Source organism: Anomaloglossus baeobatrachus, chromosome 1 (genome assembly GCF_048569485.1).
Source record: "Anomaloglossus baeobatrachus isolate aAnoBae1 chromosome 1, aAnoBae1.hap1, whole genome shotgun sequence".
Classification (NCBI taxonomy): Eukaryota; Metazoa; Chordata; class Amphibia; order Anura; family Aromobatidae; genus Anomaloglossus; species Anomaloglossus baeobatrachus.
This window is the reverse complement of record NC_134353.1, coordinates 470592483-470614681: the sequence shown is the minus strand read 5'-3', so window position 1 is coordinate 470614681 and position 22199 is coordinate 470592483. Positions and strand designations below refer to the sequence as shown.

The following is a 22199-nucleotide window of genomic DNA, read 5'->3' as shown; positions in this document are numbered from 1 at the left end:
ACCAGAGCGACGGTCGCAGGACAGGTGAGTCCATGTGAAGCTGCCGTAGCGATACTGTTCGCTACGGCAGCTATCACAAGGAAATCGCTGCTGCGACGGGGGCGGATACTATCGCCCTCGGCATCGCAGCATCGGCCTGCGATGTCGCAGCGTGCAAAGTACCCCTTAGTCTCTGTGACTATTAACCGAGACAGGTGCTTTCACGCTCACAGATTGTGAGACTTCTTTGCACTTTTATGTTGTATTCCTCACTCTTTTGCATTTCCACTCCTATGTTATGCTAAGAGGTAGTCGCTGTGACTTAAACAGTATACGCCGCTATTGGCCTTGGTGACACTGTGACGTAACAGTGTCAGTACCGCTTTGGTGGTACAGGTTTACCCTATACTCTGCCCTACTCTGCAGCAGAGCTCTGCACAGTGGACCCTGACTGTCGGATAGCCTTCCATTCCCTTTTTATCCGACAGCTCCCGTAACAGTACTCTTATGCCCTAAATGTTGTGGTGGAATGCCATCCACTGGCTGTGTTACGAGAAAATATTGAGGTTACCGGGATAAAGGCACCTGGACTGACCCTCAGTCTAGGGGACCCTAGCTATCCCTGATTCCAGGATTACCTCTGATGGTGAGAACACATGGGCCCTGCTCCTAACTAGCCCTGATCTAGTACCCCCTCTCCCACCACCCAAGGGGACAACCAGGATCAGAGCGGTAACCCAAAAAAATGGACAAACCGGGGGAAACAAATAAACAAAACTCAAGTCACACTGCACTCATAACACAGAGGAATTAGAAAACAAATGGTAAGGGGAAAAACCAAAGCAAAAAAGAAAATATAAGAAAAAGCCATAGTAAGCAAACAGCAGAACCTACACTAGCAGCTGTAAAGCGACTACCTCTCTCCTCGGCAGAGCTTGGTAGAAGAATCTATCAACTGGCTTTTTAAGGAGGAGGTGGCTGATGGGGCTTTTTAATGCTACTTTTACACATCAGGTTTTTCCCATCAGGCACTATCCGGAAAAAAACGGTTAAAACGGATCCGGTACCGCATCCATTTTATCCCCATTGATTTATATTGTTGCCGGATTGTGCCTGATGACCTTGCGTTGCATCCGGCTTTTTCCGGATGCGGCTTAATTAATGAATGCGGTGGCCGCATGGAACGTTTCATGCAACGTTTTTTGTCTCATAAAAAAAAACCGCACAGCGCCGGGTGCGGCGCTGTGCGGCATGGTGCATAATGACAGTCTATGCACGCCGAATCCGGTGGCATGCATCAAATGCCGGAAGCATGTACCGGATTCAGTTTTTACTTCTAAGCATGCCCAGAAGTGATTCTCTGACCTAAGAAAATCGGTGCGAGTGGAGTGCGATAAAACATCGCATTCCACTCGGACCAATTCTAGCCTGTGTGTCAGCACACATGAGCGATTATTTTCTCAGCCCTAATCGGACCGAGAAAACAATCGCAGCATGCTGCAACTGTAATGCGAGACTCTTTTCTCTCGCACCCATTCAAGTGAACGGGGCGAGAGAAAAATCGCACTGCACTCGCGGTACACCGGTGTACCATGGATGCAGAGCGAGAGTTGCAATAGCCGGCTACGGAGGAGAGAGGGAGATAAATCCCAACTTCCCCTCCTCCGTGCCAGCCCGCCCCTCCTGGGAGCCTGCCCGCCCCCTGCAGCTGTGGTCCGCTCGCACGGTCGGACTGCAGACGCAGGGACACTAACTAGCATGACACTCGGCTCCTGCTGTGCTGCCAGCAGGAGCCGAGTGTCATGCGAGCATCGCAGTAGTGCCCTGTGTGGCCCCAGCCTCTCTCTCACACTCGCACTCACTGACTGACTCATTCACTCACTCTCACCCACTCACCAATCATGGGCGCGGCGCTGCACGGCGTTCACACTGCTGTAGCGGCTTCTCCTGATTTGAAAATGCCGGCCGCCCATTATTCAATCTCGTATTCACTGCTTTCCCCACCCACCGGCGCCTCTGATTGGTTGCAGTCAGACACGCCCCCACGCTAAGTGACCGCTGTCTCCCTGCAACCAATCACAGCCGCCAGTGGGCGGGTCTATATCTTGCAGTAAAATAAATAAATAAATAATTAAAACAAATTTTGATACCAGCCAGGGTAAAGCCACACGGCTGAAGGCTGGTATTCTCAGGATGGGGAGCTCCACGTTATGCGGAGCCCCCAGCCTAACAATATCAGCCAGCAGCCGCCCGGAATTGCCGCATGCATTAAATGCGACAGTCCCGGGACTCTACCCGGCTCATCGCGAATTACCCTGGTGCGGTGGCAATCGGGGTAATAAGGGGTTAATCATGGGAGGCGTCTATGAGACACCCCCAATGATTATCCTGTAAGTGAAAGTAAATAAACACATACACCCAAAAAAATACTTTATTTGGAATAAAGGACAAAAAAACACCCTCTTTCACCATTTTATTAAAATCCCCAAATACCCCTCCTGGTCCTACGTAATCCACAGAGGTCCTGCGACGCTTTCAGCTCTGCTACATGAAGCTGACAGGAGCGGCCGTGGAACACCGCCACTCTCTATCAGCTCCACGCAAGCAACTGAGGGAGTCGCGCTATCAGCATTGACGTCACTGAGGTAGTGCCGGGGTGTGTGCGGGGATGATGCGTGTGGGAGTGCCAGGGTGTGTGCAGTGATGATGCGTGCGGGAGTGCCGGGGTGTGTGCGGGGATGATGCGTGCGGGAGTGCCGGGGTGTGTGCGGGGATGATGCGTGCGGGAGTGCCGGAGTGTGTGCGGGGATGATGCGTGCGGGAGTGCCGGGGTGTGTGCGGGGATGATGCGTGCGGGAGTGCCGGGGTGTGTGCGGGGATGTTGCGCGCGGGAGTGCCGGGGTGTGTGTGGGGATGATGCGTGCGGGAGTGCCGGGGTGTGTGCGGGGATGATGCGTGCGGGAGTGCCGGGGTGTGTGCGGGGATGATGGGTGCGGGAGTGCCGGGGTGTGTCCGGGGATGATGCGTGCGGGAGTGCCGGGGTGTGTGCGGGGATGATGCGTGCGGGAGTGCCGGGGTGTGTGCGGGGATGATGCGTGCGGGAGTGCCGGGGTGTGTGCGGGGATGATGCGTGCGGGAGTGCCGGGGTGTGTGCGGGGATGATGCGCACGGGAGTGCTGGGGTGTGTGCGGGGATGATGCGTGCGGGAGTGCCGGGGTGTGTGCCGTGATGATGCGTCCGGGAGTGCCGGGGTGTGCGCGGGGATGATGTGTGCGGGAGTGCTGGGGTGTGTGCGGAGATGATGCGTGTGGGAGTGCCGGGGTGTGTGCTGTGATGATGCGTGCGGGAGTGCCGGGGTGTGTGCGGGGATGATGCGTGCGGGAGTGCCGGGGTGTGTGCGGTGATGATGGGGTCTCTCCCTCTCTCTCAGCTTTATTAAAAAAAAACCCCAAAAAAACGGTTTTTTACCGGATCCGTTGCATCAGTTTAACACACTCTGACACGGATCCGTTGCATCAGGCACAAACCGGATTGTGCCTGATTGCAAAAAACTGATGTGTGAAATTAGCCTAAGGAGGAGGTGAATTAAGCAACTTTGCAGCAAGATAGTAGAAACTGGCATTAACCATTGCTGCGCCAACAGAAAGCAAAGTACATTTAATAGTGGACTCCAGAGTAGGGGAAAAAAGGCTCAAATAGTAGTATTGTCACAAATCTCTCATCACCGAGAGATAATCGTGACAGTACCCCCCTTTCTATGAGGGGCCTCTGGACCCTCAAAACCGGATTTGTCCAGATGCAACTTATCAGAAAGACAAGATAACACACAAGTGTTTTCTTCTGCTGACACCTGATCCTTCAGTTTACTATCAACAAAAATTGGATCCGGCAGAAATAACCTGGGTTCCAGACACACGACAAATTGCCTGGGCGATGACATTGGGAATACGTATTTGTTCAAAAACAGGTCTGGACGTGGGTGTTTATTTCCTTACACGCAACTTGTAGCAGAGCAAAAAAACACAACAGAGGCATCTCACGACCACCTCTACGGGTAAAGCACTGAGGTTTAACCTTCCCCCACATCGTCCCTTTTTTTGGGAACTTCCACAGTCACCTCTAGCTGACAGGAGGGAATGTCTTTTATAAGGACAGCAGAGATGGTCGCTCCCAAGCACTTGCCTCTGCAAGAACTGCTCCAACCAGCTACTTCCCCTGACCGCCAATCAATCATCGGGTTATGTTTTTTCAACCAGGGAAGGCCCAAGACAAAGGGAGTGGGCAGCCCTCCAAAACATAACAGGAGAGGTGTTCATTATAAAGAAAGCCTACACACAAGTTTATTCCATGTACCACTTGGGTAAATTCCTCTTGGTTGAGGGGGGCCGAATCAATGGCCTGGATAGCAGTGGGTCTCGCTAACGCACTACAAGTCAGACCCCGAGTCTGAGCGAAGCGAGATTCCACCAGGTTAGCACCTGCACCACTATCTACCAGGACAGAAACTGTCTCAGTTCATCCACCGATAACCACATGAGCTTTAATGGTAAACAGATGTATAAATGGAGGAAATATACACTCCCTGGTCGCTTACCTCCAGACGACCAGGGGGACACGGCTTATTGCAAGATCAAACTTGCTTGGATCTCAGTACACTCGCCCCAATGTAATGATCCTTACTTCCACAATAGAAGCATGAGCCAGAACCCCGGTGAACCACAGAGGACATAGCTTGAGAGGAAGCAGCCCCCAGCTGCATAGGTTCATTATAAATCACCTGTGGAATCTGCTCCCTGGGGAGAAGCATAGGGGACCGGGTCCTGGTGGGACTCTCCCTGAGGTGTCTATCGACCCGTACAACCAGTGCCATGGCGGCCTCCAACAACTCCGGAGCGGAATACTGAACTAGACAGTCTCAAAGCCTAGCTGATAACCCCTGCACAAAATAATACCTATGGGCAGGGTCATTCCATTGGGTGTCAGTGACCTACCTACGAAACTCAGAACAGTATTCCTTAGCTGGCTGCATGCCCTGTTGGATCTTACGAAGGTTAGACTCTGCCAGGAAGATTCCATCAAGGTGGCCAAAAACAAGAGCCAACGCCGCAAAGAATGTGTCCACCGACTGCAACGACAGAGTTGGTCAGCAGAGAGAAGACCCAGGCCTCAGGATCTCCCTGCAACAAAGACAATGATCCCCACATGCTGTTCCTAGCTCCCTGATGAACAAGGGCAAAGCTTAAAATAAACTTACAAGCTTCCCGAAAAGTAAGGAATTTATACCTTCCCCAAGAAAACCTATCCGGAAGGGATATCTTGGGCTCCGGCTGGGCGTGTTATATGACCAGCAGACCCGAGATATCTTCCAGCTGTTGCACAACCTGAGCTCATAGATTTGTGACATCCTGCGAGAGAGTCTGCATCAGATGTGCAAAAGCAGCTGCCTGAGGCATGAGACCTCGTGAGAGGCTGCTTCAAATGTTTTTAATCTATTTTCTGGCCTCTTTAACAATTGATATGTATCTATTCAATAAAATGTATTTATTATTTAATAACTGGTTCAGCGTTCCCCATTTTTCTTCTTTTTGTTGTAAATCCTCGTTAACAAACAGGTGCTAATAAATGCAAGATGAAGATACCTGCCCTTATCCAGATAGTACGGCTCCATATCGGAGACCTCAAAGGGCAATGGAGGTATTATATATTCCAAGCCATAGCTATCAAATCTAAGGTTGACATAATCCATGGATATATTAATAATTGGGGAACATATTGGCATCAGTGGGTAAACTCAAAGTGGTAATAGTTGGTGTAACCCACAAGAATGCAATATATTCTTGAATGTGTGGAATGTATAACATGCTTGAAGAATATTCGGTAAGATGATGGCCATATTGTTTGTCTAGGAGGTTCCTGGGAAAAATTTGACAGACTGCAGAAAAATGGCCTATACGTGAAGTAGAGTAGAATCTAGTCAGCTGTCCCTCTCTTACCTCAGGAGAGGGAGTAGAAAGGGGGTTTACAGAAAATTAGTGTTAGACCCCAGAAGAAGAAGAATATTGCAGCTCTGTCCATATTTCCTGTAGCGTTCTACTCAACCAGAAGTGCTCATGGATCCAATTCATAAGATTTATCTGATTTATCTGTATTTTATCCCTTTTAATTCATACTGTTTATGCCTGTATGTCTTTTTATTATTTCATCTTTTCTACTCTGGTACACTGTACTGTTTTTGAAAAGAAATCTCAAGGCTGCCAACACAGCCTGTGTGGTCTGCCTAGTGGTCCCTGCATTTGAGACTCAGTCCTGTCCTGGGGTCAGCTGCCACAGTCCCAGTCCTCTACCCCACGTTAGGGTAGGCCTGGGGGTCTCTCTGTGGTTCAGTGAGTCCACTTCGGCTTCCTGAAATACCATCCCCCTGATGGCGAGCGTTACACTATTAATTTAATCAGTATCTCCTGCTCTATAACATGCTGCCTGCAGATCAGAGACCAGTTTTCAACATGACATGTTTTCCTTCTAAAAGAAAGGGTAACCAGCCAATTGAATAGGAAATATCTGTCAATAATAAAGGGTATGTTCACCTTATTCTGATCTATTCTAATATGATATGCTGGTGATTGAGGGTGAACATAAGCATCAAACACTACACACTATTCATTGACGCGGTCTACATAAATACCCTAATTCTTGACCAAATAATTGTCCGTAAGATTATTTATATATACGATCCAAATAGCAATATGCCCGTATGAACTGGCAAAAAGGTTGCGCAAAGTGGCTGATCAGGACACATACATGTTGTTTTGGGTGACTATGACCAAAACATGCCAAACTGATGAAGCATATTTTCAGCCCCCATCTATTATGTTTATATACAATTTTCAAATGATTATATCCTATACCAAAATATTCCAATTGGCCATTTTGGCTGAATCTATTTTTATATGTATGAGCAGCTATAGAGGACATATTAGATAGACACTTATGTTTTGTATATGAAATCTGATTGTACTCAGCCTAGCTTGGACACAACAGAGGAAGAGGGTCATCAGCATGCGTTGTGTAAACTGGCACAGGGCTTGCTCTTTTTACAATTCTAACCAATAAACATCAACTAGCAGGAGGAAATGAAGAGAGATTCTTGGTCATATCTGCAATATGGCCAGCAATGGCCCTTTGACAACATAATGGATGTAAGGTAAATACATTGCATGCAGGCATATATTTGCAACTTGAGGCCCAGTGCCTAGGGCAGGAGATTGCGAGGGAGGAAAGAGACTAGAAATTCTTTAACAAGCTTCCTACACACAGCCTAACTTTGGACCGATGCCTCATGAGAAGGAAGGTGGGCGTAGGAGTCCTACGCTCTTTGTGCAGAGAATGCCACTGCTCTGGTTGGTGAAGCAGTAGTCCTAGTAGTCTAGGAATAAACTGCCTAGACTGTGCTAATGTCAAAGGTATGATACTACTCCATGAAGACCACTTCTGAGCAGACTGCTCTGAACAGTATAAATGGGTGTAGCTGGGTCCTACTGGTCGCTGATAATTCTGAGCAGATGGCACTGCTGGACCTCACCCAATATAAAAGGGAAGTAAACATAATGTGTCTTATCTTCTGCATTAAGTTTACTTGACTGATCAATGCAACATTGAATATGGTTTGAAATCTTTGCATTGGAGAGACCTTTCTGATGCACTACAACTACCTTAAAGGGGGCTTTACACGGTTGCGATATTGCTAGCAATTTCTAGCGATAGCGAGCGTGTAAGTACCCGCCCCCGTCGCGCATGCGATTGTTTGTGATCGCTGCCGTAGCGAACACTATCGCTGCCGTAGCGAACATTATCGCTACGCAGCGTCACACATACTTACCTGGTCGGCGGCGTCGCTGTGACTGCCAAACAATCCCTCCTTCAAGGGGGAGGGACATTCGGCATCACAGCGACGTCACTGCAACGTCACTAAGCGGCCGGCCAATGAAAGCGGAGGGGCGGAGCTGAGCGTGATGTAAACATCCCACTCACCTCTTCCTTCTGCATTGCGGCCGGCGGCAGGTAAGGAGACGTTTCTCGCTCATGCGGTGTCACACATAGCGATGTGTGCTGCCGCATGAGCGATGAACCACAACACTAAACAACCCTTACTGATTTTTGAGTTTGGGACGACCTCTCCATGGTGAACGATTTTCACCATTTTTGAGGTCGCCTAAGGTCGCTGGTATTACACGCTGCGATATTGTTTATGACGCCGGATGTGCGTCATTAACAATGTGACCCCGACGATAAAACATTAACAATATCGTAGCGTGTAAAGCCCCCTTTAGTCTTACTCCTGTGCTCAATCTTTGTCATGATGTATGACCTGTGACAATAAACAATTTTTACACAACCTCCCTTTCGTAGCAGAATTTGGGTGTTCTCAAACTGAAAGGGAATCTGTCAGCAGGTTTTTGAACCATAATGTAGGCAAAGAGACTCTGAATCCAATGATATATAACTTAGATTACTGGCTGCAGCCATTATGACACAATGTTATGACAGGTTTTAGATTTGGCAGAGCTGAGAGTCCTGTCCAGCCCACACCAGGCTCTCTATAGAGATTGTGCATTGACAGTGAGGTGTCAATCAGAGGAGGTGCGTGTTGGTCTGTTGTCCATGTGACATTGTAGTCCAGTAATGGTAATCTCCAGTAAGGATGAGCGAACCTTTGGAGGTTCGGTTCGCTGGCAGCAAACGAGCTTAGCTCCACAGGCTCGAGCTTGACCTGGACACCAGATCAAGTCACTGATTGGCAGTTTGATTTTCCGCCCACATACAGCCAGCTATAAGCAGCACACTTCTGGGAAAGGGTGGGCAAGCTTTTGCAAACTTTTTTTTTTTTGTTGCACACTACGTTCAATCATGCTGTTGTTACCCCCAGTATGAGCCACTCAAACACAAAGTGGCTCACACAGGGCTGAGCACAGCGTTGCTCACGCGAGTTAAGTTCACATGTAAAGCATCTGATCCTCAAACCTGAACATTGATTTTTTTTAAGTTGGTGTTCAGTTCATAAACAGAACCTCATGTTTGCTCATCTTTAATCACCAGGTGATATAGCTGTTAGTAAACAAAAGCACACAGCCTAACAAGAGAAGCAGAGTTGATTTTGTCTTTTAACCCCCATAGCATGCTGTCCTCAGCTTACATAGCAAAAACCTGCTGACTAGAGTCCAGCGAGTACCTAACTATTCGTACTCGCTATACTCATAACAAGTACTGTATAATACTCGTGTATTCATTCCGAATAGACTTGGCCCTATCCTGGATCTCCTCATACTTAACCAACCGAACTTTCAGCGTCTCCCACTTTCACACCACTTCCTCATCTCGCCCCCTATCTATCAGGGTCCCCCAAGGTTCAGTTCTTGGACCCCTGCTGTTCTCCATTTACACCTTCGGCCTGGGACAGCTCATAGAGACTCACAGCTTTCAGTATCATCTCTACGCTAATGATACGCAGATCCACCTCTCTGGACATAACATCACCTCCCTACTAACCAGAATCCCACAATGTCTGTCTGCTATTTCATCCTTTTTCTCTGCTCGATTCCTAAAACTGAACATGGACAAAACAGAATTCATTGTCTTTCCTCCTCCTCACTCAACCCCCCCACCTGACATATCCATCAATGTCAATGGCTGCTCACTTTCCCCAGTGCCATGTGCTCGCGGCCTGGGAGTAACTCTAGATTCTGAACTCTCTTTCAAGCCAAACATCCAAGCCCTCTTCACCTCCTGCCGCCTCAAACTCAAAAATATTTCCCGGATTTGTACATTCCTTTCCCAAGAAGCTGCAAAAACCCTAGTACATGCCCTTATTATCTCCCGCCTGGATTATTGCAACCTCCTGCTCTGTGGTCTCCCTTCTAACAGTCTCGCACCCCTACAATCTATTCTAAACTATGCTGCCCGACCAATCCACCTGTCCCCCCGCTACTCCCCGACCTCTCCTCTCTGCCAATCCCTTCACTGGCTTCCCATTGCCAAACGACTCCAGTTCAAAACACTAACCATGACATACAAAGCCATCCACAACCTGTCTCCTCCCTACATCTGTGACCTAGTTTCCTGGTACTTACCTGCACGTAACCTTCGATCCTCACAAGATCTCCTTCTCTACTCCCCTCTCATCTCCTCTTCCCACCATCGCATCAAAGATTTCTCCCATGCCTCCCCCATACTCTGGAATGCTCTGCCTCAACACATCAGACTCTCGCCTACCTTGACAGGCTTCAAAAGGAACCTGACGACCCATCTTTTCCGACAAGCCTACAATCTGCCGTAACCCTCAGTCTGATACAGCGCCGCACAACCAGCTCCACATTAACCTACTATAGCTTCACCTATCCCTTGTAGACTGTGAGCCCTCGCAGGCAGGGACCTCTATCCTCATGTACCAGTCTGTGCTTTGTATTGTTTATGATTATTGTACTTGTCCCTATTATGTATACCCCTTTCACATGTAAAGCGCCATGGAATAGATGGCGCTATAATAATACATATTAATAATAATAATAATAATAATATTGTGTGCAATGCAAGTATGGCATTTGGGTTACTCGTTACACTGCGAGTATTCCTCATTGACTTGCATTGCACACACTATTCAGAATGAATACGCAAGTATTAGGGTATGTCGGCATGCTGCGTTTTTGATTTGACAAAAAAAAATGCAGACTGACAACTGTAAACACTGCATTTGACAAAACAAAATGCATCCAAAACGCATACGTTTTCCATGCATTTTGGATGCATTCTTGACAGTGTGGTCGCAGGCGATTCAGCTCTGCTACATCCCTAATCTGTAACAGCAGCACTGTAGAGCATGACTTCCCGCTGAAAGCAGACAGAGACAGAGCCACGCCATGAGAATGAGCTCGGATGAACTTCTTAGGTTAGTGCCAGGACACAGACTGTAGTGCAGGCCGCAGCTGTGATGTCAGAGCTTCACCCGACTTCATTGTCATCGCGCTGCTTTGTCTCTGTGTGCTGTCATGAACTCGGATGAACCCCTGAGGTCAGTGCCAGGACACAGGCAGTAGTGCGGGTTCCGCAGCAGTGACGTCAGAGCTTCACCTGAGTTAATCGCGCTGCTCTGTCTCTGTGTGCTGTCATGAACTCGGGTGAACCTCTGAGGTCAGTGCCAGGATACAGGCAGGGGACTGCAGCAGTGACGTCAAAGCTTCACCCGAGTTCACTGTGTAATGGATGTGGCAATTCTGGGTAGCTGCTGGCTGATATTTTTACGCTGGGGGCAGCCTAAAAATGATAGGCCTCCCCAGTCTGAGAATACCAGCCCTCAGCTGTATGCCTTTATTTTGGCTGAGTATCAATTGGGGGGAGGACTGCACACCAGTTTTTTTTTTCTTATTGGCTTTATCTGGGCTGGGTATCAATTGGGGGGAGGACCGCACACCAGTTTTTTTTTTCTTATTTATTTATTTCTTGTACTGGACGTTATAGCTGTGATTCGTTGCAGTGAGACAGCTGTCACTCAGCGTCGGGGCTCATCTGACTGCAACCAATCATAGGCGCTGGTGGGCGGGGGAAGCAGTGAATATGAGATGGCCTAATGAGCGTCCGGCACTTTCAGAAGCAGGAGAAGCTGCGGGAGCAGTGTGACAACCGTGTCGTGCCTTGCCAGTGATCGGTGAGTATGAAGGAGGGAGAAACCAACAGACAGACATACAGACAGACAGACAGACAGAGAGACACTGAAAGACCTGCATTTTTGTTGACCGGAACGCATCCAAAATGCAACCAAAATGCAGTGCAAACATACAGCTAAACATTTTGGTTGCGCTTTGACACACCTCATTCATTTTAATGGGTGGAAAATGCAACCAAAACGCACTGAAGAAGTAACATGCTGCTTTTTTTAAGCAACGTTTTTGACAAATATTTGACAAACAAAACGCTGCCTAAAAAAAAGCAACGTGCGCATGGAATTTTTGCAGTTTAAAACGCAGCCAAAACGCAGGAAAAAAGCACACGTGCGCACATGGCCTTAGACAGTATTCGTTATGAGTATGGTGAGTATGAATAGTTAGGTACTCACTCAACCCTACTGCTGACAAATTCACTTTAAGCCTCCTACACTGCTTTTTTCTGTTTCAGTTAATGGCTGACTTTCAACCTACATATGAAAATGATGATCATTATCACTTGTTTGGTACACTGGTTACACACAGACCTGACTATAAACCTACAAAATCCCTCACTTAGTACAAGTGTACTGAGAAGATTTTATGCCATTTTCAAGGCAAAAGGGTGATCACACCAAACATTGATTTGATTTGTTTTGTTCTATTCATTCACTTTGCAGTTTGTTAATTCATAATAAACTATTAGGCCCTGTGCGCACTAGAAAAAAGAATTTTCTTAAAAAAATTCCGGAGGCTCAGTAAGATTTCCGCACCTGCGGGAAAATACCTCACTGAAATCCGCATGCGCTTTGTTGCGTTTTGCTGCGGATTTTGTGAGGATTTGTTGCGGATTGGGTGCGGAAATGCCGCAGCCAGCGTCAGACTGGCTACTGGAGGAATCTCCAGTAATAGCAGGCCTGGCCGCGGTTACCTGCACTGAACGCCGGAGCTCCAGAGTGCAGCCTAGACTAAACTGTGAGTGCCGAGTGATTGATTCACCGGTGATTGCCGTTTAGTTCAGGCCGGGCTGATCTCCGGAGCTCAGGTGACAGCTCCAGAGTGCAGCCCGACCTCTATACAGCTGTCACCTGAGTTCCGGAGATCAGTCCAGCCTGAACTAAACGGCAATCGCCGGGGAATCAATCACTCGGCGCTCGCAGTTTAGTCTACGCTGCACTCTGGAGCTCAGGTGACAGCTCCGGAGTTCAGTGCATGTAACCGCGGCCAGGCCTGGTATTACTGGAGATTCCTTCAGTAGCCAGTCCCGCAGCTACCTGCGGAAAAGAATTGACATGAAATTGTATTTGCTTTGGGAATCCCGCAGCGAAACATGCAGCTGTCAAAATCCACCTAGTGCGCACAGCATTTTTTTTCCCCATAGGATTTGCTGTTGAATCACTGCAGAGATGTTATGAACATTTTCTGCAGCGAAACATGCAGCAAATCCATGGGTAATCAGCGGGAAGTTCCGTCTAGTGCGCACAAGGTCTTACACACTTTTTAATATATGATGAACGATATTGTGCAAGCCTAGATAGGTCCACCAGTGTAAAGAGTATACATAAATATATATCAGCAGTGAATAAAATGTATACATAAACATACATTTATATGTGACTAATACATATATAAATATAGGTTTATGTATATGTTTTATTCACTGGAGATAAATCTGTATACATATCATGGGACATATTGAAACTCCGTGTTTATGGCTGTAAATATAGCCCTGATAGCATAGTTTATTATTTTTCTGTTTAAAACCAATATTCCCAAATTTTCTTAATTCTGGAAAATGGCTTGAACTTTAATTTTCTATTAGAGCCTTACCTTCACGTTGTTGCAGTATAGGAGGAGGCTGTGGATTGTTGTGTGTAACAGGCGTAAGAGCAGCTGTGGGATAAATTGCTGGTCAGGAATAAAAAAAAAGAAATAGTGAATGGCTAAAATGTCCAGACAGATCGCATACTACCCCATATTTATCGGTAGATTGGCACAATCTAAAGGAATTTGCTGCTGTAATACAAAAATCTCTCATTCCAGCTACATACACATGGCTGTATTGTGGTTCAGAGCAGTCGTACCTTTAGGCCATGTGTCCACAGGAGATCGTACCCGTTAACTTTTCTGCAGGTATTTCCACAGGTTCACGCAGCTGCTCCCCGGAATCCGCAGCTATCCATTGCTGCGGTATTTCTGCGGAGTTGTTGCGGTAAACCTGCGGGATTTCGTGCGGAATTCCTGTGGATGTCCTGGCCTCTATCTCCATAGTGGAAAGGCAGGAATTCCGCAGGTAATTCCGCATGAATAATGGATATGCAGTTACGTGCGGCTGTGGGAAATCATTTTCCGCAGCCGCAAATACCGCAGCATTGATACTGCACTCCCCAAATCTCATAAAATAACATGCAGAGTGTCTGTACTTCCGTAAACCCGCAGATTTATCTGGAAAATCTCGAAAATCTGCGGTTTTTCCGCAGCAAATTCCACAGTAACTTTCTCTCGTGGGCACATGGCCTTAAGAGTCCTTGTAAAAAGTTGCTCAAATGGCAAAAGTGATCTTTAAAGGGAACCTGTCAGGAACTTCTACCTTGCCAAAAGGTAGCCCTTAAAAGATAAATCAGACAATCCTTTTATGACCCTGCTGTAGTAGTATGAAATCCGCATGATAAAGTTATTTATACATCATTAATCTGGAAATGCAGTGGGGTGTGACAATGTACTTCCAGCTCCCTGTGTAGAGTTACCCTCCTATGGTTGACTGACAGGTCACTGGCCAATTGGTCATTGCTATGGAGGGAATACAGGGCGAGGGTTAAGAGCTGACAGTGCATTGTCACGCCCTAATGCCTTTCCAGAAACAAGTATAGAGAACCTCAAAATGCCATTTCTCCTTGCCGGGGCATCGCTCGTAAAGGGATCAAACTGTTATGTACAAAGGGCTAAACAGTCATCTAAATGTTTTGGGGAGAAGTTTCTGCGGTATTTTTTTGTCTTTAAGGCTAAGACCACACTTTGCGTTTATCTACTTGTAGTTATAAACGCACGTTTTGGGCTTAACTAATTTGACCAAAGTTGCCTTTTTCAGAACTTTAGCGCTGAAAACGCATGCGTATTTACCGCTTTTAAGATGAGTTTTCAGTGCTTTTTACATGCTTTTTCACCTGCGTTTTGACAGATGCGTTTTGAACATCAAGACACTGCTAAATAAAGATTAAATAGTCAAACAGAATGAAAAAAGAGAAAAAAAAGGAAAACATATAATTTTGGAATTAATATAGAAAAAAGTTATATTTCATGAAATTATAGCGGTTATATAATATTTAATGCTAAAATAGCAAAAAAAACATATTTTTTTTAATTTAATTGTCAAACTATGTGTGTGTGTAAAGGGACATATTATTCCATTATTTTAATGTCAGAAAAACATGCGTTTTTGAAGTCCAAAACGCATGTTTTCTGCACCAAAAAAGCAGGTAAAAAGCAGGAAATTTGAAGATTCTTGTTTTTTGCCATTTCTCATTGACTTCAATGTCAGCAAAACACACCCAAAATGGCAAAAACAACTGACATGCTGCTTCTTTGAGCGCATGGTTTTTGCCACAAAATATGCAAATTAAACGCAGCGTTTAAAAACACAAAGTTCGGTCTGAAAATCACCATTTTCTATTGACTTTGCTGGAAAATCAAAACGCATGCCTTTTGGCATGAAAAAGGTGCTTCTCAAAACGGACATAAAAAGCAGCTGAAACGCAGGTGGAAACGCAAAGTGCGGTCGCAGCCTTAAGGTACCGTCACACTAAGCAACATCGCTAGCAACATCGCTGCTGAGGCACAACTTGCTAGCGATGTTGCTGTGTGTGACATCCAGCAACAACCCGGCCCCTGCTGTGAGGTCGTTGGTTGTTGCTGGATGTCCTGGACCATTTTTTAGTTGTTGCTCTCCCGCTGTGAAGCACACATCGCTGTGTGTGACAGCGACAGAGCAACAACTAAATGTGCAGGCAGCAGGAGCCGGCTTCTGCGGACGCTGGTAACCAATGTAAACATCGGGTAACCAAGAAGCCCTTACCTTGGTTACCCGATATTTACCTTCGTTACCAGTGTCCGCCGCTCTCAGCTGTCAGTGCCGGCTCCCTGCTCCCTGCACACGTAGCTGGAGTACACATCGGGTAATTAACCCGATGTGTACTGTGGCTAGGAGTGCAGGGAGCAGGGAGCCGGCACCGACAGCGTGAGAGCGGCGGACACTGGTAACGAAGGTAAATATCGGGTAACCAAGGGAAGGGCTTCTTGGTTACCCGATGTCTATGTCCGCAGAACCCGGCTCCCTGCTGCCTGCACACGTAGCAGAGTACACATCGGGTAATTAACCCGATGTGTACTGTGGCTATGTGTGCAGGGAGCCAGCGGTGTGCGCTGGTAACCAAGGTAAATATCGGGTTGGTTACCCGATATTTACCTTAGTTACCAAGCGCAGCATACTTCCACGTGTAGCGACGCTCCAGTGATCCCTGCCAGGTCAGGTTGCTGGTGGGATCACTGGAGCATCACTTAGTGTGACATCTCACCAGCGACCTCCTAGCAACTTACCAGCGATCCCTATCAGGTTGTATCGTTGTTGGGATCGCTGGTAAGTTGTTTAGTGTGACTGGGCCTTTAGGCAAACAAAGAGAAAAGTGTTTTATTATCACACAGGTTTAACATATACAACAGAGTCTACTTCTAATAAAAGGTAATCCCTATCCTTAGCATTGTTCAGGGTCGTGCCGAACTGCATGCACATAGCTTGGCTATTGAAGAAGAAAAAAAGGATATTCATTGATATACTTTCTCCTGTGTACAATAGAATTGTGTATTAAATATTTGTTTGGCTTAAAAAAGGGATCTTTGAGTTGTTAGAGAAGTATCTTTCATTCATTTTCAGAGCCAGGTTCACACTTCCATCAGAGCCCATGTCAGAAGGCTCTATCTAAAGCGCCACAATGTTTACCTAAAAATGGCGGGTCCCCTAACAGAAACCAAACGCCCCCCTATAAAGTCAACAGGGTCCTAGTGGCGTCTTTTGTGTCTGTCATGGGACGGATAGGTCCTGAATACCTGAATACTGCTGTACTCCAGTAAAGGAAGGATGCAGGCTCTCCACTGTCAATGCAGGACTTTGGGCTGTGCAGAAAATGGAGGTAAGAGATAAAAAGAACAAGTCAAACAATGTAAAAGTCCATGTGTCAGCTAACCTACGGGGCAATCCAAAGTGTCCTCTCACCTGGATATGGCACGATGCTATTGGTGTAAATTGTGTCCAGAGCAGGATGGCTACTAGGAAATGGTACGAGACCGGGGAATCCATTGGTTAATGGGGCAACCAGCCCAGGTACAGCGGCAGTGCCAATGACAGGTGGAGAATGAAGCCCTGCAGGGAAAATACAGATCATTTCCAGGAAAAAAAAACTATTCAGAAAACACCGCTTTAAGTAATAACAGCTGTTCACAGTTACTAAGCAACACATGCCAGTGTCACTTAGCGATGTACTCCTCCCAGTGTCTCTAGGCAACTTAACTCTTTTTCATGTTACTAAGCAACACAACTCCTGATATTAAAATGCTGCTTCCAGTGTTGCTAAGCAACTAAAACCCTTTCTTTTACAAAGGAACTCGGCATATTCTTGCTAAGCATCATCATCATCAGGTTCTTCCACCGCCAAAATGTAATTTATGCTGTTACAAAGTAATATATGCTATAGCTGCTGTATAGGCAGGATTCCCAGCCGGCGATCCTACAGAGGCAAGGCTCACCTGATGCTGGCGTTATGGGCGTGGTTGGCAGTCCATTAAGGTTTACAGCGCCAATCTGCTGAATATGACATGGAGGAAATGCCACACCAGGGCTCAGGTAACTTCCGTGCGATGTGGACAGAACTGTTGTCTGTTGCTGCATCAGCTGGTATGGAAATATTACAAGGCACTACATTAGCAAATAATCCAAAGCAAAACAAAAAAAAGACCATCCTGCCATTGCATATATAAAAATGCGTTCAGGGCTGAGCCCACACAGTACCAGGGCTCAGTTTTAGCTGATTTTTTAGATGAATGTGACGGTGTAATACATGATATCCTTAAAGCATAAGGGAAATTCTGTAACGATCTGTCTGTCCCCCACAGTGCCTGACCAAATAGTATTACTATACATTACACTAGCATGTTATACCACTATTCACCACAAGGGGGCAGTCATCCCTAACAATCGCACAGCGCTATTAACTCCTTCTCTCTTGGTCCTTCTTTATCAGCCCTGGGGAGCCAGTGACGAGAATGGATTTCTCCTTTCTAGCTGTGACGTATTATGTGTATCTCTCCAGCCCCCAGCTGCTTGGCCTCCCAATCCAAGCCCTCTTTGCTTCCAGTTCTAGCTAGCCTTCAGTGCTTCCCAATATGTCTCTGCTTCATTTTTTCACTTGTGCCACAGTAATCACTAATCCATAGTCCATTTTGTGTTATTACAAGCCCCATTGCTCAATAGTGCAATATTTTACCAGTACCCCATCTCCAGGTCAGCTCTGCACATGCCCCTTTAAAGGTCTATGTGGATACTATAAGTCATATATTAGATTTTGTCTTTTATTAGAATAGGATTTTTGACTAAAATACATTTCTAATCACCTATGTTTCTAAGGCCTTAAAGACATTGCGATGAGCCAATACTATATACTCTCATTGTGTATTTAAAGACTACTGTATATCTCAATTGCTTTGTCCTCTATTCTGTTCTAGCTTTGTAGAACACACAGACCAATCCTGAATCTTCTCTTCTATTTCCACTTATCCACAAAATCCACGTCTATGGCCATGTCCAGACTAGTGTGTGTAAAATTGTCCACTTTCCATCCAGAAAAAAAAGATGATTTTTCATTTGTATTGTGATCTCTATGCCATTTGCATCTGTAAGGTCTCCTTCACACGTCTGTGATTCGGTACGTATGACGTCCATTTTCATACATACCAAAGACACGGACATGCGCTGACCCATTAAAATCAATGGGTCTGTGCACATATCCCTGTTTTCTCACGGATATATGTGTGTCCGTGTGGAGCACACGTATGTTTGTGCTCTCCACTGAGACATCTCCATTTTTTCTCCGCTAGCATGGATGTCACATGGAGCGCACATTGATGTGATCTGTGTGACATACGGTAAGTGTGACACGCACCGGAGAAAACACGTGTCTTTGAAAGAAAAGGATTTTCTATACTCACCTGTCTCTAGCGCTGCTGTCACTTGCTTCCGGGCCCGCTCATTATGTTCATGAATATTCACTGCACCGGAAGCAGCAGCGCCGGGGACAGTTAAGTATAGAAGGTCATTCTGTCCTTGTGCCATCACAGATAGCATACGGAGAGCACACTGACCGCACACGCTGAACACACACACGGAACACGCACACATATGCACCCACACCACGGACCGTGAAAAAAGTGTGCTTTTATCATAGATGTGTGAAGGGGGCCTAGGGCAGGATTTTTTCCACATTCATATATCACTGTACAAGAAAAACTAATAATTACAGTTTCCTAGTTTAATATTTGCAATGGATCAGTTAAAAAGTGATGCCCACACCCAATGAGTTTAAAGGGGTGGTTCATTGCTTAGACAGACACTTTTTAAATGACGTAGTCCCTCTTGTAAGATAAAAATAGCATAGACTCACCTCCTGGACTAGTGCAGTTCTATAGATATTGGAACCAGCTGTGCTCTCACTTCTTTCCTTTGTCAGAGGCTCATCCGAGGGAATTGAGAGTGCAGCAGCTCAATGGTGGCCGCTGATTGGCTGCAGGTCTCACGTAGCATAATAATGTTACGCGAGCCCCGAAATTTCCAACACCATCATCACTGGAATGGCACTGGTGCAGGAGGCAAGTATATGTTATTCTTATTTTACAATGGGGACTGCCTTGTTTAAAAAGGTGTTGTCAACATAGCAAAACAACCCCTATAATGGGTCAAAATAACCTGAAAATTCAATCAGTGTAGTGTAAGCTGTAAAATTTAAATGCGCATCAATTAAATAACAATGTATATCTGAACTACTCCATTCACTTACAGTGGTATGTGTGTGGTCTGCTGGGTAAACACCGATTATAGAAAGAAAATATACTCGTCTGAACGAGCTAATACTCACATTTTCTGACCATCTAATGCCCCAATTTACACAAATCTGTCACTTGCATTAGATAAAAGATGACTGCAGATCACCGATAAGTGAAATCTAAAGTTTACAACCATTTAATCTTGTGACTGTAGGAGGCTAACAATGAACATAAGCCAATAAATTGTGCGTATGTATATATATATATATATATATATATATATATATATATATATATATATATATATATATACATATATATATATGTAAAGTATTCAGACCGCTTTAATTTCTCACTCTGTGTCATTGCAGCCATTTGGTAAATTCAAATAAGTTCATTTTCTTCTTAGTAATGTGCACTCTGCACCCCATCCCCCATCTTGACAGAAAGAAACAGAAATGTAGAAATTTTTGCAAATTTATTAAACAAAAAAACTGAAATATCACATGGTCATAAGTATTCAGCCCCTTTGCTCAGTATTGAGTAGACACACCCTCCTTTTGAGCTAGTACAGCCATGAGTCTTCTTGGGAATGATGCAACAAGTTTTTCACTCCTGGATTTGGGGATCCTCTGCCATTCTTCCTTGGAGATCCTCTCCAGTCCCGTCAGGTTGGATGGTGAACATTGGTGGACAGCCATTTTCAGGTCTCTCCAGAGATGCTCAATTGGGTTTAGGTCAGGGCTCTAGCTGGCCAGTCAAGAATGGTCACAGAGTTGTTCTGAAGCTACTCCTTTGTTATTTTAACTGTGTGCTTAGGGTCATTATCTTGTTGGAAGGTGAACCTTCGACCAAGTCTGAGGTCCAGAGCACTCTTGAAGAGATTTTCCTCCAGGATATCTCTGTACTTGGCCGCATTCATCTTTCCTTCAATTGCAACCAGTCGTCCTGTCCCTGCAGCTGAAAAACACCCCCATAGCATGATGCTGCCACCACCATGTTTCACTGTTGGGATTGTATTGGGCAGGTGATGATCTGTTCCTGTTTTTCACCACACATACAGCTTAGAATTATCACCAAAAAGTTCTATCTTTGTCTCATCAGACCAGAGTCCGGGAGTCCTTCATGTGTTTTTTTGCAAACTCTATGCGGGCTTTCCTATGTCTTGCACTTAGGAGAAGCTTCCGTAGGGCCACTCTGCTATAAAGGTCCGACTTGTGGAGGGCTGCAGTGATAGTTGACTTTGTGGAACTTTCTCCCATCTCCCTCCTGAGCTCAGGCACAGTGATCTTGGGGTTGTTCTTTACCTCTCTCACCAAGGCTCTTCTCCCACAATTGCTCACTTTGGCTAGATGGCCAGGTCTAGGAAGCGTTCTGGTGGTCCCAAACTTCTTCCATTTAAGGATTATGGAGGCCACTGTGCTTTTAGGAACCTTGAGTACTGCAGAAATTCTTTTGTAACCTTGGCCAGATCTGTGCCTTGCCACAATTCTGTCTCTGAGCTCCTTGGGCAGTTCCTTTGACCTCATGATTCTCATTTGGTCTGTAAATTGTGAGGTCTTATATAGACAGGTGTGTGCCTTTCCAAATCAAGTCCTATCAGTTTAATTAAACACAGCTGGACTTCAATGAAGGAGTAGAACCATCTCAAGGAGGATCACAAGGAGATGGATAGCATGTGACTTAAATATGAATGTCTGAGCAAAGGGTCTGAATACTTATGACCATGTGAAATTTAAGTTTTTCTTGTTTAATACATTTGCAAAAATGTGTACATTTCTGTTTTTACTTCTGTCAAGATTGGGGGATGGGGTGCAGAGTGTACATTAATGAAAAAACAATGAACTTTTTTTTAATTTACCAAATTGCTGCAATGAAACAAAGAGTGAAAAATTTAAAGGGGTCTGAATACTTTCCATACCCACTATATATATACAGTTAGGTCCAGAAATATTTGGACAGTGACACAAGTTTTGTTATTTTAGCTGTTTACAAAAACATGTTCAGAAATACAATTCTATATATAATATGGGCTGAAAGTGCACACTCCCAGCTGCAATATGAGAGTTTTCACATCCAAATCGGAGAAAGGGTTTAGGAATCATAGCTCTGTAATGCATAGCCTCCTCTTTTTCAAGGGACCAAAAGTAATTGGACAAGGGACTCTAAGGGCTGCAATTAACTCTGAAGGCGTCTCCCTCGTTAACCTGTAATCATTGAAGTAGTTAAAAGGTCTGGGGTTGATTACAGGTGTGTGGTTTTGCATTTGGAAGTTGTTGCTGTGACCAGACAACATGCGGTCTAAGGAACTCTCAATTGAGGTGAAGCAGAACATCCTGAGGCTAAAAAAAAAGAAAAAAGCCATCAGAGAGATAGCAGACATGCTTGGAGTAGCAAAATCAACAGTCGGGTACATTCTGAGAAAAAAGGAATTGACTGGTGAGC

The 22199-nt window shown here is 45.6% G+C and overlaps 1 protein-coding gene across 2 annotated transcripts in view; it reads right to left on the bottom strand.

The window, feature by feature from the left end:
- The window catches only part of CELF5 (CUGBP Elav-like family member 5), a 283992-nt gene that overhangs the window by 16314 nt on the left and 245479 nt on the right, over positions 1-22199 (bottom strand). For both annotated transcript variants that reach the window (XM_075314707.1, XM_075314717.1), the window contains exons 7-10: positions 17466-17610; positions 16936-17082; positions 16770-16835; positions 13500-13577 (exon numbers count right to left, since the gene is read on the bottom strand). In XM_075314707.1, the coding sequence (XP_075170822.1) occupies positions 13500-13577; positions 16770-16835; positions 16936-17082; positions 17466-17610 (436 nt within the window). The remainder of the gene's footprint in view (positions 1-13499; positions 13578-16769; positions 16836-16935; positions 17083-17465; positions 17611-22199) is intronic.